The sequence below is a fragment of the Pan troglodytes genome, chromosome 7 (assembly GCF_028858775.2).
Source record: "Pan troglodytes isolate AG18354 chromosome 7, NHGRI_mPanTro3-v2.0_pri, whole genome shotgun sequence".
Taxonomy (NCBI): Eukaryota; Metazoa; Chordata; class Mammalia; order Primates; family Hominidae; genus Pan; species Pan troglodytes.
The window spans coordinates 93,855,637-93,874,876 of record NC_072405.2 but is presented as its reverse complement, the minus strand read 5'-3'; the positions used below and the strand labels follow the sequence as shown (position 1 = coordinate 93,874,876).

Sequence of the window (19,240 nt, the reverse complement as noted above, 5' to 3'; positions counted from 1 at the left end):
ATCAGTTGCTGATTTAGACAAGTTATTTTACTCTTCTTGGACCAGATCCTTCAGGAGTGGAAAGGGCTAACAGTTTATTTTCAATGAAGGTGAGAAGTATCCCCATATGGATTCCTTTCCCTCAAAATGCAAGCAAAGAAAAATAAATTCTGAAGGTTGCCTATTACTTACTGTAAGTGTTAAGGGAGAATTTTCATGAATCTTCATAGTAAAGCAGGTAGCAAATATATGTTCATTTCTTTTAAATCATGTTTCACTTATAAATTCCACAGAAGCATTACTGATAAGTGAGTTAGTAACATTTTAACCTACTTACCGTCAGAAGACATTAACTCATCAATGATATCTCCACTAATAGATCCTGCTGGAAACAGTAATAAAGTTTTGTTATATTTCTGTTAACAGTAAAAGATACTTATATTTAAACACAAGTAGTCACAGCAGCAGCTTGACTGACATGCACATTTATTTAAAGTACTAGTACTTTGTGGACAGGTTGTTTTCATGAGCACTTACTCTGTGCCTGGCATTACTTTTAAACTTCCAAACTCCAGACGAAGACCAAAAGACTCATCTGCCAGGCCTGGTGGCTCATGCTTATAATTCTAGCACTTTGGGAGGCTGAGTGAGGCGGACGGATCGCTTGAGCTCAGGAGTTCAGACCAGCCTGGGCAACATAGTGAAACCCGTCTTTACAAAAAATACAAAAAAATTAGCCAGACATTGATGGCACGTGCCTATAGTCCCAACTACTTGGGAGACTGAGGTGGGAGGATCACTTGAGGCTGCAGTGAGCTGAGATCGCGCCACTGCATTCCAGCCTGACTGACAAAGTGAGACCCTGCCAAAAAAAAAAAACAACAACAAAAAACCTCATCGTTCTATCAAAACTGACTCAGTTTTAGTCAGTAGTTTCATAATTCTCCCAGTTATTCAACCTTAAAACTTCAACATCACTTTCCATTCCTGTTAACTTTATCTCCAGATCTCACACATCAAATGTTATTTTGCCTACAGTGTTTCTCAAATCTGTTCGTTATTTCTCTTCCTGATCTCACTGTAATCACTGTTTTAGCCTTTTTATTTATTTATTTATTTTGAGACAGGATCTCGCTCTGTCACTCAGGCTGGAGTACATTAAGTGCTGTCAGGGCTCACTGCAGCCTTGACCTCCCAGGCTTGCAATCCTCCCACTTTGGCCTCCTTCCCCAGTAGCTGGGACCACAGGCACACGTCACAATGCCTAGCTAATTTTTAATTTTTTTTTTTTTTTTCAGAGATAGGGTCTCACTGTATTGCCCAGGTTGGTCTCAAATTCCTGGGCTCAAGCAGTGTACCTGCCTCGGCCTCCCAAAGTGTTGGGATTACAGGCATGAGCCCCACCACACTTGGCCCTTGTTTTAGCCCTAATGTTCTCTCAGTTGCATAACTGCAAACATCTACAGTTTCCATCGCTTCTGACTTCTGCTTCCCAGGGCCAAAAGCATCTTTCCTAATCATATTACTCCTGTGTGCACCATTATAGCTAATTATGCTATTTCCTTGGTCACAGATCTTCACTGGTTTATTGGATAAATGTCCTAACTACTCTGAAATTCAAGGCCCGCTCTAATGTAGCCCAAAATTACTTTCCTTAGTTAGGATTTCCAAACATGAAACCATAAAAACAGAATACTCACTTTTTAAAAACACTTTGTTGAAGCCAGTGTGTTAATTGTGTCTAAGCTAACCCATGTAAAACCCATGTAAAGCTTGCCTGCTTTATATCCTAATTAGATTGTAAGCTTTTTAAGGACTACATTTTCTTTTTTTTTTTTTTAAGATGGAGTCTTACTCTGTCGCCCAGACTGGAGTGGCGCGATCTCGGCTCACTGCAACCTCCAACTCCTGGGTTCAAGCAATTCTCCTGCCTCAGCTTTCCAAGTAGCTGGGACTACAGGTGTGCGCCACCACACCCAGCTAATTTTTGTATTTTTTAGTAGAGACAGGGCTTCACTGTATGTTGGCAAGACTGGTCTCGAACCCCTGACCTCAGGTAATCTGCCTGCCTTGGCTTCCCTAAGTGCTGGGATTACAGGTGTGAGCCACCGCGCCCAGCCAGCACTACCTTTTCTATTGTGCATCCTAATGGTCTGTAGTATAGACATATTTATAGGGGAAGGAAAGGAATAGATGTGGGCAAAAAGAAGCTAAAAAACATTCCATGTCCAGTTATATCTTGTTAGCGTCACTTTTAACCTGTGAACTCCCATTTTAGCAATGAGACACATCCTAGAGGTAAAATAAACAATTTGGATTATATACAATATAGTTTTAAATTATCTGCAATATGATGTCTATATTGGCACCATTCATTCATTCATTCATTCAGTAGTCACTGAGAGATTGCCTACCATGCTCCCTTTATTTGGAATCAGTAAGGTACTGCCAAATTAAGAGTTGTGCTCTCTACTCCTGATACCCAGTGTGAAATGTTTTAGCTTTTTAAAATTTCATAAATGAAACAAATGAGGAAAGTAAGATTTCCTACATAATTGGAGTTGAGACCATTTATCACTTCTATAAAACTAAGCTTCCCAAATAAAAAGTATAACAAAGAATATGGAGAAACAAGAGGCATAAGTCACTATGGTCCATACTTAAAGATAGTTGGAACATATTTTCTTAAAGGTAGTTGGAACATATTTCACTAATTTATCCTAGACTTACTAAGAGAGATAAAAGAACCTTACCAAGTAAACTTCAGGTAAAAGCTGAAATCTACATATGCCACAAATGGAAAATTCCACACCTGACCTTGTGATAGGTTGCAGTCAAGCCACAGTCAATATTTTGTTTCATGCAAAAATTAAAACTATTGTATAAAATTATATTCAGGCTATGTGAATAAGGTGTGTATGAAACAAATGAATACTGTGTTTAGACTTGGGTCCTATCCCCAAGATATCTTATTATGTATATGCAAATATTCCAAAATGTCAAAAGTGCTTGGGACATTTCTGGTCACAAGCACTTTGGATAAGAGAGCCAACCTGTTTTTATATTTCTCCCTCTCTACTTTACAAAAGAAAGGCTCTGAACCCACCTGAAGATATATCTGTAGCTGATGTCTGCTGCAGAGCCTGGCTTCTTTCAGAGACATGTTGCTCAGGCAGATTTTGAGTTGCCATGCTGGATTTCTGTGGAGTCACTGGAGTCAAGGACTGGGAGGAAGGCTGTGTGAGGTCATCAGGTGGGGGAACAGGAAAAACCACGGGCTTAGATGAACTCGACTCTTTATTTATAAGCAGCACATGGATAGGTCCTGAATGACTCTTTAGATTGATCTGGTATTTCTTTTGTCCATTCTGACCCTTTGAAGTTATTGGGTATAAACAAATGTATAATTATTAACATTTCTAGCTAACTTAAGACAGTAAAATAAGACAGGCAAAGCTATTAGGGACTTACTAAATTCACATAACACAATAAAGTCATTAAGTCAAAACAGAAAAGTAGAGACATAGAGTAGAATGTAATTTTGAGGGCTCTAAACCACTAGTTTCTAAAAAGTAAGCTTTTCACAAATACTGATCATTAGAAACTCTCTGTTGTAGAATTCTGGCAACCATCTGTTGTTACCGTGTGTGACTATATAATAGGTCAGGGCCCAGCAATGCTCCAGGTATTCTCCATATACAGGAACTTTATCCCCTGGAGTTGGCCACCACAGATCTGGTCAGTTCAACATGCTTCACAAATCAAACTCTTTTTTTTCCCATCTGCAAGCACAAAGACAACTAATTTCTCCTACTGAGAAATAAATATAACATTCTTCCAGCTGAAAAAGTAATCTGTATCCTGAGGCTTCAGACTCCAGTAATACAAATGCCTAAATGTAAACTTTTTTAATAAGGGGGTGGGGGAAGGAGGTAGATAATATAGTAATCTTTTTCTACTCCCTTTTTTGGTTATTGCTTTCAAATTAGTTTGTTTTTAAAAATCTGAATCTGAAAACGAAAATCATGAAACTCATTTATAGAGTCAATAAATGTCTTTGACTTAATAAGCCAGACAATGTTTTGTAAAAGACCTAATTTAAAGGAATTGATTGTTGATATGTACATTGAACTTTTTCCTCAGTGGCAATTTTTATATCAGTTGTAGATGTGTTGTTGTTGTTTTGATACAGAGTTTCACTCTTGTTGCCCAGGCTGGAGTGCAATGGCGCGATTTCGGCTCACTGCAACCACTGCCTCCCAGGTTGAAGCAATTCTCCTGCCTCAGCCTCCCAAGTAGCTGGGATTACAGGCGTGCACCACCATGCCCGGCTAATTTTGTATTTTTAGTAGAGATGGGGTTTCACCATGTTGGTCAGGCTGGTCTTAAACTCTTGACCTCAAGTGATCCACCTGCCTTGGCCTCCCAAAGTGCTGAGATTGCAGGCATGAGCCACTGCACCCAGCCCAATGTGGTCATTTTAACTGATTTTTATAGATTATTGGCCATATCATTAGTCATTTCTTGACATCCTCTAACTTAAAAAATTCAAATTTAAAATAATTTAATCAAAATGTTAAATCATTTTAAATCATTTGGTTACTTGGGGATAGATATCTTAGGGATAGGACCCAAGTCTAAACACAATATTCATTTGTTTCATACACACCTTATTCACATAGCCTGAAGATAATTTTATACAATAGTTTTAATTTTTGTATGAAACAAAAATCACTTGATAAAGCATTCTGATTACTTTTTAAAAATTGACTTTATTTGAGCTAAATGATATCAATAAATGACTAAGGATATAGCCAATAATCTTTAAAATCATTTATGATTCATTTAGTTCTATAATTTTACCAAGGAATTAAAGACATACAAATTCAGCTATCAATACTTTTAGATAAAAACTTGACTAACTCACAGTGTTTACACAATTAGCTCACATTCAGCTAAAGAAAATATCCTTCTTGAGACAGTAGATTCATTTTTCCCACTTATATAAACATAAGTTATCCTACATACCATTTCTGGAATGGGTACCTCCAGTTGTGTACCAGAAGGTGCCTGAATGGCCAAAAGTGTATCACCTGGTCAAAAATAAATATAAAAAGTTACATAAAATACTGTTGATCATGGAATACAGTGGCAAGAATGTGGGCTCTGGAATCAGAGTGTTTGGTTCAATCCCAAACTAGGTGACCTTGAGCTTTGATTTTCAATTCTATAAAATGGGGGACACACAACCTACTGCATAGATTTTTTGGGGATTAAATAAGATAATACATGTATTAGTATTATACATGGGTTAGCTGTATGATTCTCATTAACAAATTCAGCTCAAGTTGATTTTGCTTTGACTAAGACTCCTGTAAAGTCTGAGATTCTTAAGACCATTTAGCCTCAAATAACACTGTTCATTGGACTGAGGATAGTGGAGATTAGGTATGAGACACTGAAATGTTGAGCTTAAATGATTTTATTATTTTTGAAGCCAAATTCTACAACAAATCTCTGTTGAGTTGCAGATTAACAGAAGTCTCAGCAAACTTCCTTAAAAAACTCAGGAAATACAGTGGTAAAATAGAACAATAGTCCTATACTTATTTCCAACATAGTCTTACATAGAAAGTCAGATTCCACTTGATGAGGTACTTGGCAGAATCTTTTTAAATAGGTGGCTAATACACATAAATTTAAATATGCACAATTTCATTTTACTTGTGCTATAATTTTGGGAACACACGTCCCCCCATTTTAGTTATATTAATAATTATAATTATTAACATGATATTGTTATTTTAAGGAGAAAACACAGGGGCAGCAAATTGCATAGGAATAGGTTTCCTGGTTATAAGATGGATTCACCTAATTCTTTCCTCACGTTTTCTTTGAGTTTCATTTGAGACCAGCATACTTGCATATAGTTTGATAAACAATGCTGATGAGAACCATGTTCTAGTTCAAGTTTGGTCACTAACTCTGTGACTGTGTGACAATGAAAGTTGCTTAATCCCGCTCTGATTTAGCTTGCCCTCTGTCCCTGTCCCCTTCCCCTTCCACACACAGTTGATCCCTACCAGTGGAGCTAATGAACTGAATGCTGTGAAAAGCAGCTATTCTCATGAAAACAGAAACAAAAGCAGTCTATCAATACACGGCATGGTGGAGTGAGACACAATGCCCACAACTTCTGAAAATAATGACAGGATGAGGACACAGGGAATTCTGAATCACCCTCCACTAAATAGGTTGAGAGGAAGAATGCAAGGAAAAGTCTAATGGTACTTACCATTAAAGCAATTACAGATGTCTTCATGAGTTACATAGGAAAATGTACTGTCATAGGAGTTAAGGAACAACATTTATATCAAGCCTAGGCATTTAAATTAAGGTAATACATCTGAAGGTCAAAATAACTAAATGACCATATGCACAGAGGGACTGCCACACATGGACAGACAAAAAAAGAAGTCTAGTCTAGAAAGGTAAAGACAAAGGAGTTCCCATCCTTTGCTCTTAGAAGAAGCCATTCTGATTTTTGTGACATTTGAGGACCCTTAGGAGAGAGATGGAAAGCAGTGCACATTCTTCATGGAGGCAAAGGTTTCTGGGGGAAGGGAATGGATGGGGAAAAGGAGGCCATCAGCAACCATATCAGCTTCCACATCAGGAATTTTCTGTGATCGTTGTTTTTTGTTCTTGTATTAAATGGTCAGGTATGGCCACAAGAGGACACAGAGGAAAAGAAAGGCTCAGAAAAACAAAGTATTATACTCATAGGTCCTAGTGACGGGAGGCAAGGCAGGCTACTCAGGGCCACGTGGTTAAGACAACAAGGTGGTCAGGAGGCAGAAGACAGGAGCAAGGGGAAAGCATTAGCCCAGAGCTTTTATTGGGGTTTCCTTGGGAAAAGAAATGCAGGGTGGCCGGGCATGGTGGCTCACGCCACCCAGCACTTTGGGAGGCCGAGGCAGGTGGATCACTTGAGGTCAGGAGTTCAAGACCAGCCTGACCATATGCACAGAGGGGCTGCCACACATGGACAGATAAAAAAAAGAAGTCTAGCCTAGAGATGGTGAAACCCATCTCTACTAAAATACAAAACTTAGCAGGGCATGGTGGTGAGCACCTGTAATCACAGCTACTCTGGAGGCTGAGGCAGAAGAATTGCTTAAACCCGGGGGGTGGAGGTTGCAGTGAGCCAAGATCACATCACTGCACTCCAGCCTGGGCAACAGAGCGACTCCATCTCAGGAAAAAAAAAAAAAGCAGGGTGGGGAGAACACTACGATTAGCTAGTCTGGATAATTTTGTTTTGTTTTGAGACGGAGTTTGCTCTATCGCCCAAGCTGAAGTGCAGTAGTGTGATCTTGGCTCACTGCAGCTTCTGCCTCCTGGGTTCAAGCAATTCTCCTATGGCCTCCCTGCTAGCTGGGATTACAGATGCACATTGCCATGCCCAGCTAGTTTTTGTACTTTTAGTACGGACAGGGTTTCACCCTGTTGGCCAGGCTGGTCTCAAACTCCTGACCTCAGGTGATCCGCCAACCTTGGCTTCCCAAAGTGCTGGGATTACAGGCGTGAGCCACTGCATTTGGCCTAGTTTGGATAATTTTGGTGGGCTCTAAGCTATGCAGGTAGTCCCCCAGTTGTCTGGTACCTGACCCTGGGATGATTAAGGCAGAGGAATATTGCCACCTGGGGTGTATGGACTGGAGAGAGGAGGTCTGGACCTTGACTGGTTAGTTTATATATCAAAGGGATGCTCCTGGCTGAGCCCATGCTGTTTCTTTTTTCTTAATTTTATTATTATTATACTTTAAGTTTTAGGGTACATATGCACAACGTGCAGGTTTGTTACATATGTATACATGTGCCATGTTGGCGTGCTGCACCCATTAACTCGTCATTTAGCATTAGGTATATCTCATAATGCTCTCCCTCCCCCCTCCCCCACCCCACAACAGTCCCTGGTGTGTGATATTCCCCTTCCTGTGTCCATGTGTTCTCATTGTTCAATTCCCACCTATGAGTGAGAACATGCGGTGTTTGGTTTTTTGTCCTTGCAATAGTTTGCTGAGAATGATGGTTTCCAGCGTCATCCATGACCCTACAAAGGACATGAGCCCATGCTGTTTCTAAGAAGTGGCTAGTCCCAGGATGGGCAGTCTCTCCTCAGCCAGAAAGGTTTATGGAGATGTCAAAATACCATAATATACAGAAAACTTTATATATATCACACATAACCATGGTTGGGGCAATGGGAATGGCCAGCATCTCGTAAAGCAGGGCAGCGAAGTCCAAGATAAAATAGGTTAATGGCTTTTGAATTTCAGAACTCCACAGAACACAGCTTGAAAACTCCCATTGTTCTCAAACTGTTAAGGGGCTCTGATCCATACAAAGGAAATAACAAATGAGATCATGGACTTGTTCACCAAATACATGAAAATGTGAAAAGTAAATTATATTGTATACATTAGTCAAAATTTCATGAGGTGCTACAAGGTAAAATGTGGTTAGTTTCTTTAAGAGTACAGGTAAGTTCATAAACTAAGAGAATCACAGATACCTGAGAGAAGATAGTGGTTTGTAAGAAACACATGGATATGTGTTTTTATATATATAATAATGTTTTTATATATTATATATAAATATATATTTTATATATATGATATTATATGTATTATATATAATAATGTTTTTCCCCCAATATATATTGGTGATAGGCACACGCGACTTAGACCCCTGTTCTCCAGTAGGAACTATTTTGGGGTTCATGTTAGGCAGAAAGTATCAAGGATTGATTGTGGACACATGATATCTCATCTTTAAACGAAAAATTTTCAAAACTTTGAGAGCTGCTGAATTTTATACTTCAGAACACTGAACATAATTATTTAAAAATACAAATGTACTTAACAATGGCTTCTAATATTCACAGATTTCCTGAGCACACTGGCTAGCATACTGCATTCTATCAATTGGTAGACCAAAAGTTGGCTAATCTCTTTTTCCCCCTCAGTGCAACACAGGAATAAGGCTAATGGATCTGTACTATATAACTTAAAAAGGTAACATTTAGAAAATATTAGTATATATCATAAGAATATAATAAAATTAAAATGTCATATTTACTTATAAAACTTAACTGTCTAAAAACAAAGTGAATGATCTTCAGACTGAAATGATTTATACATACAGATTCCAAAGCTATATGTATATGCATAACTTATTTAAAAGGATATCTATTATTAATGGAATCGTCCATCACATTTTTGATGCTTTGCTGTAGCCACAACTTCTGCTGATCAAGTTCTCTTTCCTTCAGTTCTAGATCTTCAATTTCAGCTTTAAGATATCTTAATCTATCTATGACTTCTTTAGTATTACAGCCAGCACCTACACCTCTTAAAAACATATGAGAATTAATATCCTCAGTATCAGATCTAGGTTAATATCACTTAATTTTTACTGTAATAAAACTGACTTATTTAGTAATATATTCAAGACAGAAGTCTTTACACTCTTAAAATCAAGCACTAAAATCCTTAAAAATTTTAAACACCATACTTCTTGCTTAGAAAATTTATTGACAAGAACAACCAAATTACAAAAATTCTCAATCTTCCCTACAGTGTCTTTTTGTCATCTGGAAGGCCAGACTGGTTGGTGACTGGGTACCAAAAGAGTGTGCTCAGCAGTCACACCTAGCAGTCTCAGGATGTGACTGAGGTGCTGGTAAAATAAATTACAACATTTTAATGTTTTGGTGGAATTTTGGCGAAAACAAAACAAGACAAAAACTATGGTCAAAGGGGACACATTAGAAGAACAGAAATTGTTACATTCAAACGTATAACCAGGCCACAATTAATGACAACATGCGTTTCAATTAATTACTATTTACAAAGTACAAATTCCTATGAAAGTGGTTCTTGCTCTCAAGGACAGGTAAAGAGTTAGGAAGAGATTAATACAAGACAGTATGCAATGTGTGCCAAATGAGTAATAGCTTGAGGGAGAAAGTAAGATTTGAATTTTAAGAGCGAAAACCCAACATCCAAAAGAGCAAGGGAACACCCAACACAGGAGTGACACAGAGGCCCAGAAAGGTGTGTTCAGGGAAAGCTGAGGGGCCTGACTGAAATAGAGGATTTGGGAGATAGAAACATTGGGAAGGTCAAATTTTACAGAGCATTGAGAAGAAAAATAAAGGTTTCAGAAGAGGGTGCTGGTTTGTAACTTACTTCCACTGGATACTGTTTTTTGACTTTTTTTCAATCAAGTCAATTCCCTCTAAGACATTGGTGATATCATAAATTCTCCTTTTTTGCCTCACAGCCAAAGTATCAGCAGCCTGTTCAGGAAAGACAACGAGAACAGTGAAATAAAGGGCAAGTCATATTTTAAAGCCAAAAAGCGTTGATTATTAAATCCACAGCAAGTCCAATCTCAAATTTGACCCAGTCAGTTGCTTGGGGACAATAGCTGAGCATGTTCAAAGCATCTCCCAAACACTGCAAATACCAAAGAAATTATTCCATTTAAAAGCTAGCAGATGTTGGAACAGAAAAAGAAATTAAGGTCATGACACAAAGCCTGCAAAAATAAAAGAACACAATAAGAATACTTTGTGTCACCTTATGGACTAATCCTAAGGAGGAGCTACTAATTGCCTATCCATGTCACCTCCTATCTTATTTCTCTGTTCATAAACAGTCTCATCTAAAGACGCATTACTTATTTTTTAAAATTTTAAAGAATTACATCTCAGCAATTTATTTTGGTAATTAAGACACTTGGAAATTCTGAACTATATGCACACTTATAATACCTTGAAATAAATATCTACATTTTTAAATTAATAGTGAAAACAGAGGAATGAATCATGCCATCCTAACACAAAGCATAAAATCAGCAAGAAATCAGAATCAATAGCTCAAGATTGCACTAGCAACTATTATACAAAAACTTGGTAGCTGCATTCACATTAGATAAGATCAACAAAACAATATATGCTATCATGTTATGAATTCAACAAACAATTCCTCTGATTAGTTCCAATTCACATTTTTGATGTGTGTTCCCAAAAGAACAAAGAGAACCTCAAAGAAGTTTTCAGAGTGGATTAGACAATAGCCTATTTTGAATGTGGAGCCACATTTTAAGATCCATGGTAGTTACAAATATTTGTGTCTCTACTGACAATTTTCAGCACATTATCTAAAATATCTAAATGAACAGGATTTAGCTTCGCATAATTGCTAACAGCTCTCCCAGCTTCGCATAATTGCTAACAGCTCTCCCAGAGAGCATCACTTCTTTCTTGATTCTGTGAAAACCTAGCTCAGCACAGTGTTTGCAATCTGGACCTGCCTTCCCCCCGGAGAAGGTGCCACTGACAGCTATATTCACTGTACAGGCATTTGGGATCTTAAGAGAAATGTCAGTTCTCTCAGACACATTTTTTTGTATGTGCCACCAAAACCCCCAGGTTACTGCTGTCCCATCATTCAGGTCTTCCTCAAGAAGGGGATTCATGCCTCAGTGGACCGGGAGAATAAGCAGGATGTGGCAGAAGAAGGAAAAGCAGGAGAGTGGGGCTCTTTGTTCCCCAACTCTAACTTGGCACTGTCCCTTCTAGAGAACCAGAAAATTAACAGCAGGACTAGCCATGGTTTGTTTCATTGATACCTTCTTCCCTTGTACTTAGCAATTCCCTTCTTGTTTTATCGACCTTCATAGAATTTTTACTCTTGACTTCGAGGCTGTTTTTATGAAGAGCAATACACGACTGCAAAGTTAACGGTACAAATCTGAAGCTGAGGTTTCATTTCTCACTTTCCTCTCTCTAGAGAAGTAACTCAGAGAACTCCAAGCCATGGCTCTGTGTTACTGGTATCTATGTACTCACACAGAAAAGCATTCACAGCCATAGCAACAGCACTCTGGTTTTGGTATCAGAACATGTTTGTATGAACCAGACCACAAGATCTAGCTTAGGTCATTAGGCAAAGTGCCATCAGATTTAATTTTTAGCTCAAAGTTTTAAAAAGGTGTCTTGTTTATCATTTATATTTATTACTGCTTAACAATCACAACATTTAACCCCTAGTTTCTAAAACTAAACATTATTTCTCAAATACTTTACTATTTAAGTATGTAAACATATAAATGACTAACATGTACAGATCATATGTAAAAGAATCTCCAGGCGGCTTTTATTTTAGAAAGTCCCATCATTCTTTTTTTTTTTTTTTTTTTTTTTTTGAGACAGAGTCTCCCTCTCTTGCCGAAGCTGGAGTGCAGTGGTGTGATCTTGGCTCACTGCAACCTCCACCACCTGGGTTCAACTGATTCTCCTGCCTCAGCCTCCCAAGTAGCTGGGACTACAGGTGTGTACCACCACGACTGGCTAATTTTTGTATTTTTAGTAGAGACGGGGTTTCACCATGTTGGCCAGGCTGGTCTTGAGCTCCTGACCCCAGATGATCCACCCACCTTGACCTCCCAAAGTGCTGAGATTACAAGTGTGAGCCATGGCACCCAGCCAGCCCCATCATTCTTAAGAAGTTCTGAAGCTAAACACACTGAGATCCAGTCCCAGGGCTGCCACTTCCTATCTTCAGCTGGCCTCATCGTAAGCTCACTAAGCCTCATTTCCTTTTTCATAAAATGGTATAACATATACTGAAAGGAGTATTGTGGGAATTAAACTGGATAATCTTACCGCAATGTCTACTGTATAGTGATTACTTAAATGTTGGCTAGTCAGCCTCATCATCAAATACAGGTTGAAACGGATCGTGGGTAAGACTGTGTTTAAGATTGGTTAAAGTTTGTGTGTATACAGATTTACCTTGTTTTATACAGTGTTTGAAAAAGTTGTGTGTGAATTCTTTAAAAACTAATTTGGGGCTTTAATATCTAACAGAATAATACCATGAATCTCCACCACCACCACCACCACCACTATCACCACTACCTTCCTCCATTCATTTAACACCAAAATGTTCCAGGCTTGGTTCTGGGTCTTAAAGATATAGATGTGACAGAACAAAGTCCCTGCCCTCAAAGAAGAGAGGGAAGTTAATAATATACAAATAATTATGTTTGGAGAGAATGCAGGCAAGAGGAAGGTGCTATATCAAATAGGATTTTCAGGGAAAGCTCTCTGACAAGGTGACATTTGAACATTTGAATGGAGTAGGAGACCCCTGTGAATGTTTGGTGGTAGAGCATTCTGGGCAGAGGAAGCAGCAAGCACAAAGGTTCTGAAGTGTGAGGGGTGCTTAGCTTCTTCAAGGAGAGGCAGGCAGGCCAGTGTGGCAGAATAATGAGAGGGAAAATGGAAAAAGAAGATAAAGACAGGAAAGGAGACCAACAAGATGGCGATGGCAATAATCCATGCAGGAGATGGTAGTGGCTTGGATGGAGGGGTAGCTATGAAGATGGTGAAAAATGTTAACATTCTGGATATATTTTGAAGGTATGGCAAGCAGCAGGTCCCTAGAGAGGAATCAGAAATGACTTCAGTTTTTGATAAGAGCAATTACAAATAAGGTATACTACAGAAGGAACCAGTTTGGAGCACTGGAAATAAAGAAACTGGCCTTGAACCTTCTGACATCCACAGGGAGAAAGCAAGACCACTGGACACGAGAGTGTGTGGCTTAGGGGAGAGATCCAAGCTAGAGATATAAATTCAGTAGTCTTCAGCGAATAGACAGTTTATACCACAAGATGGAATCCACTAGTTTGACATAGGAGGTGAGCATATAAGGGAAGGTTAAGAACCAACTCTGGGGAAGTTTAAGGTCCAGGAAATGAGGGAGCAACCTGCCACTGAAGTCAGAAGAAAATCAGAAAGTGTGGGGTCTTGGAATCCAAGGGAAGAGAGTGTAAGAAAGTGTGACCATATCAAGTATTGCTGTCAGAGCAAGTTAGTGAGAACTGATCAGTGATTTGCCTTTGGAAAGATCATGGGTGACTTTGATCAGAGCTGTTTTGGCAGAGAGGTGGGGCTGAAAGTCTTAATGGAGAAATTTCAAGAAAGAATGGAAAGAAAGCTAGAATAGACAACTCTTGAAGAGTTCTGCTGCAAAGAGGTAAGGAGAAATGGGGCAATATTTTTAGGGAACTGTGGGGTCTCCAGGAAGTTTTTTTTTTCCTTTTAAAGATGGGAGCTATTTCAACATGTGAGTATGCTGATAGGAATGATCTGGTAAAGAAGAAAGAGGAATCATTAACAATGCAGAAGAGAGAAGGGACGACTGCTAGAGATGGCCATAAGTAGGCAAGGCAGGATGTGAATTCAATAAGTGAGGACTGTCCTTAGATAATAACAGGGCATATTAATAACTGAAGTCCAGCAGAGTACCTGGGTACAGATATAGGTACATTAGTAGACCAGGTAGGGAGAAAGTTTAGACATTTCCTTCTGGTTGATTTTTATTCTCTCATCAGCACTGGGATCAGGGAGAAAGGAAAGGAGCTATTAATGGTTGAGAGGAGAGAAGAAAGTACGAAATATTCATATAAAAAAGCAAGACAATAGGTAGCATGGAAGGAATGCTGGACAGCACTACTGGCCCCTTTGTAGTTGGTGATCATGAATTTAAAGTGAGACCTATCAGCATTATTTTGCATTTTCCTCCAGCCCTGGACAGTTGCCTGGGTACAGACAAGGGGTAGGTGGAGAGCAAAGCAAGTCACCATTCCCAACCCATGCTTGCCACTGTAACTGTTGAATAAGTATATATATTTCTTAATCACATTTACTTTAAAAGGCTACATTTACTCTCATAGGATTTTACCTATACAGCCATAAAGGAAGCATCTAATTGTATCACATTAACTCAGTTTACAGAAAAAAAAAACAAAAATATTCCTCTGAAAGAATTAGATCTCCCCTCCAAATATTAAATCCTGTTCTAAAAATATGATAAACAAAGGTGAACAAAGCAATGTCTATAGGTGGAACAAAATTAAAGTCTGCAATGCTTCTAAGAGGTGCTTAAGACAAATGAACCAGGAAAGCTGAGATAGGTAGTCCATAAGTGCTAAAAACGGCTTTAATAATCATGAGGCCACGTCCCTTCATTTGAACAAATGAGTCCACTAAGACCCAGTGTTAACTCTGGATAGGGAGAAACATTATGTGGTAGCTTTATTTGAGTTAGGATTAGCTAAGGCTCATTGGCTCAGGGTTGTTCTTCTGATGGACCATGATGTTGTATTAAAAAGGCTAATATCAAAACAATAATAGGAAACATCCTGTCTTTCAGGTTCTTCACCTGCAAAGCAGGTACTTTATTTGCTGTCTTCCAAAATCACAAAAGTCAATACATATGCACTCAATAGTTTAGCTACTGTGATTCAGAAACGAACACTATGATGAAGCAGGCCAGAATCCCAAAATAAAAAATGTGCAACAGAAGTACTATATAAAACCAATCAGTTCCACTTGAAAAGAAGATGGGAAGGACCCCAACTGATGCTCCAAAATTGCCTATATTTTAATGAGAATTAAAATAAAAACTGAAAGAACTTGCTTTCAACTGAGCCACATGGTACTTTATGTTGATCTATTTCATGATGAGGTTTGGACTAATACTTAATTTTAAACACTGTTAAAGATAATTTATATCTTTAGATGTTAATGCAGAATGTTTTATTTCAATCCACAATTAAGAGGAACCTTTTATAAGCCAGTAACAGGATAATTGTGTAATAGAATCTTACAGAGACATTATCTAATTTAATGCTCATGGCAGCTTTAGTGTTCTCCCTGTTATACTGGAAACAGATCCACAAAGCTAATGAATGATCAAGGTGGAATTTAGCATTAACTGCATATTCATAAATACATTTGTGGTAAAACATTTTTAAATGGACTTATATGATTTCAAATGACTTTAAATAAATTTGGTGCACAGCCAAAAGTTTCCAAGTTATATAACTGCATTGAAGAAGCAATTCAAATAACAATGGTCTACAGGAAGTTTCATATCAAGTGTATAAAATGGCCTGAAAAAACAGAAAGATCTTAATTTCCACTTATTATTGAAAAATAATAAACAGTAACAAAAAATTGCATACATGTCTAAAGCTCTGGGATTGTGACCAACACTTTATAGAATGAGGTTTAAAAAATGAAATAGTACCTAAAGTAGAAAAAATGTTATAAGAGAAAAATGAGAGATTACTTAAGGTGGGAGCAAACAGGAAATAGTTCCTGGAGGTGGCCACTATGTGTTTTCAATGGGTCTGTAAGGGCTACCAAATCAATAAGGAAATTAAATATAAAAGAATAAATAACTTACTTTAAAGACGCAAAGCGCTCCCTCCAGGAGCCACATGTTTCAATTCCCAGTCACTACTCTACCGCAAGGAAATCTCTCCTTAAAAAATCTTCAGGGGTCGTCTTGTCACTCCAAACTAACTGCTACTGTATTTGATATTTTTGAAATGCATAAGCTTTAAATTTTTTTAAAAAAATTTTTAATAAACTTTGTATAAACTTTTAAAAAAGGAAATTCATTTCTATTGTCTTACCAACAGAAATCATCAAAGATGACTCAAATGAAAAAAAGATATTTGATAAAGTGCCTATTTAACTAGGACAATAATGCTGAACCTCAGAAACCTATAAATTATTAAGATCTAGAGACTGCTTGCCTACATTTTCAATTGCATACTTTGAAAATTATCTTGGCCGATGCAGTGGCTCATGCCTGTAATCCTAGCACTTTGAGAGGCTGAGGTATGAGGATTGCTTGAGCCCAGTAGTTTGAGACCAGTCTGGGTAACAGAGAAAGCTCCCCATCTCTACAAAAAAAATTTTAAAAATTAGCCAGACAAGTTGATACGTGCCTGCAGTCCCAGCTATTTGGGAGGCTAAAGTCGAAGAATCACTAGAAACCAGGAGGTTGAGGCTGCAGTGGGCCATGACTGCACCACTGCACTCTAGCCTGGGTGACAGAGTGAGACCCTGTCTCAAAAAGGAAAAAAAAAGAAAAAATAAATAATAATTCTTTTAAGTATTAACTTCCTAAAACAGGAGAAAGATTAAGTGTGAATCTGCTATTCTATTACTGAGATTTGCACCTACTTTTTCTTTTTTTTGAGACAGAGTCTTGCTCTGTTGTTCAAGCTGGAGTGCAGTAGCACAATCTTGGCTCACTGCAACCTCCGCCTCCTGGGTGCAAGCAATTCTCCTGCCTCAGCCTCCTGAGTAGCTGGGACTACAGGTGCATGCCACCACATCTGGCTAATTTTTGTATTTTTAGTAGAGAGGGGGGTTTCACTATGTTGGGCAAGCTGGTCTCGAACTCCTGACCTCATGATCCACCTACCTCGGCCTCCCAAATTGCTGGGATTACAGACGTAAGCCACCGTGCCCGGCCTCCATATTTTAACCTCACCCTGTCAGCAACACAGCATAAAGCTTAGGAACATGGGCTCTGAGGTAGACCCCACTTATTAGCTGTGTGGCCCTGGGCAAGCTACTTAGCCTCAAATTCCTCATCTGTAAGATAACTATGAAGATATTGTTGCTGTGAGGATTAAATGAGTATAATATTTGAAATAGAAGAGTGTCTGGCATAGCCGGGTGTGGTATCAAATTCTACAAAAATTTTAAAAATTAAAAAAATAATAATAATAATAAATAACAGGGCCAGGCATGGTGGCTCATGCCTGTAATCCCAGCACTTTGGGGGGCTGAGGAGGGTGGATCATGAGGTCAGGAGTTGAAGACCAGCTTGGCCAAGATGGTGAAACCCTGTCTCTACTAAAACTACAAAAATTAGCCATGCGCGGTGGCAGGCGCTTGTAATCCCAGCTACTTGGGAGGCTGAGGCAGGAGAATCACTTAAACCTGGGTGGCAGAGGTAGCAGTGAGCTGAGATCGCACCACTGCACTCCAGCCTGGGTGACAGAGTGAGACTCCGTCTCAAAAAAAAAAAAAAAAAAAGAGAAACAAACAAAAAAACAACAAAGAGATAAACCTAAGTTAATCAGAAAACTAAGTTATACACAAAATTTCATTGCTTAAAGGATAACGAATGGTGTCAGGAACCTAGACTTGTCATATTCCAGAAAAATATACTAGACAGAATCTACTAGAATGTACATGGATTTTAAAATAATCTAAAAAATTCTGAAGAAATTATAGTGAATATGAACTATGATTTGAGTTTACCCTAACTTTCATGTTAGCTGTCTTCATTAACTGCCGAATAGCCCATTCTCAAAACTGATTAAAACTCCCAAAATTACTGGGCACACACATACACAAACATACATGCATATACAGCAAAATGTCAAAAATTTCCTTCATGGGAACTTATAAATGTTACAGATATAGAAGAAATAAAAAGATTTGACTATCTCAATAATTAAAACATATATAAGAAAACATAAAACCACAAAATAAAACACGGACAAAAGATAGAACTCACAAAAACAAAAAAAGTTAACATTCTTGAAAAAGTTTTCAAACTTTTAATGAGTTAATAAAGGAATAATAATCAAAGGAATACACACCAAAACAATAAAAATGTGTCTATATGAAGGCTTATACATGAATTCATAGCAGTATTCATAACAACCAAAACTATACATTTAGTAGAGTAAATGTATTCATAAGCAAAGTGTGGTACATCCATAAAACAAAACACCACTCGGGGAGTGGAAGGAATGAACCATTGGTACATGCAACAATATGAATGAATCTCAAAAACATGCCAAGTGAAAGAAGCTAAGCACAGAGTACCTATGGTACGACTTCACTGATGTGAAACTCTAGAAAAGGGTATTCTAATTCACAGGGAAAAAAGCAGAGCAATGATTGCTTGGGATTGAGGATGAAGTTGACGGCTGACTGGGAGGAGGCAAAAGGGAACTGTTTGGGGTGATGGGAATGTTCCACATCTGGTTGAGGTGATGGTCATTCAGGTACAAGTATTTATCAAAACTAATTTAACTGTTCGCTTAAAATAGGAGCATTTTATTGATTGATTGATCGATTGATTGAGATGGATTCTCTGTCACCCAGGCTGGAGTGCAGTGGCGTGATCTCCACTCACTGCAACCTTCACCTCCTGGGTCCAAGCAATTCTCCTGCCTAAGCCTCCCAAGTAGCTGGATTACAGGCACCCACCACCAGGCCCAGCTAATTTTTTTATTTTTAGTAGAGATGGGGTTTCACCATGTTGGCCAGGCTGGTCTCGAACTCCTGACCTCAAGT

General features: G+C 38.4%; 1 protein-coding gene across 3 annotated transcripts in view; it reads right to left on the bottom strand.

Annotated features, from left to right (window-relative positions):
• E2F5 (E2F transcription factor 5) overlaps nt 1–19,240 on the bottom strand; it is a 37,589-nt gene that overhangs the window by 2,008 nt on the left and 16,341 nt on the right. For 2 of the 3 annotated variants that reach the window (XM_001169141.8, XM_063817235.1), the window contains exons 2-7: nt 10,236–10,345; nt 9,234–9,395; nt 6,275–6,318; nt 5,008–5,072; nt 3,086–3,353; nt 317–364 (exon numbers count right to left, since the gene is read on the bottom strand). In XM_001169141.8, coding sequence (XP_001169141.1) covers nt 317–364; nt 3,086–3,353; nt 5,008–5,072; nt 6,275–6,318; nt 9,234–9,395; nt 10,236–10,345 — 697 coding nt within the window. The remainder of the gene's footprint in view (nt 1–316; nt 365–3,085; nt 3,354–5,007; nt 5,073–6,274; nt 6,319–9,233; nt 9,396–10,235; nt 10,346–19,240) is intronic. The other variant, XM_009455577.4, reaches the window with a different exon arrangement.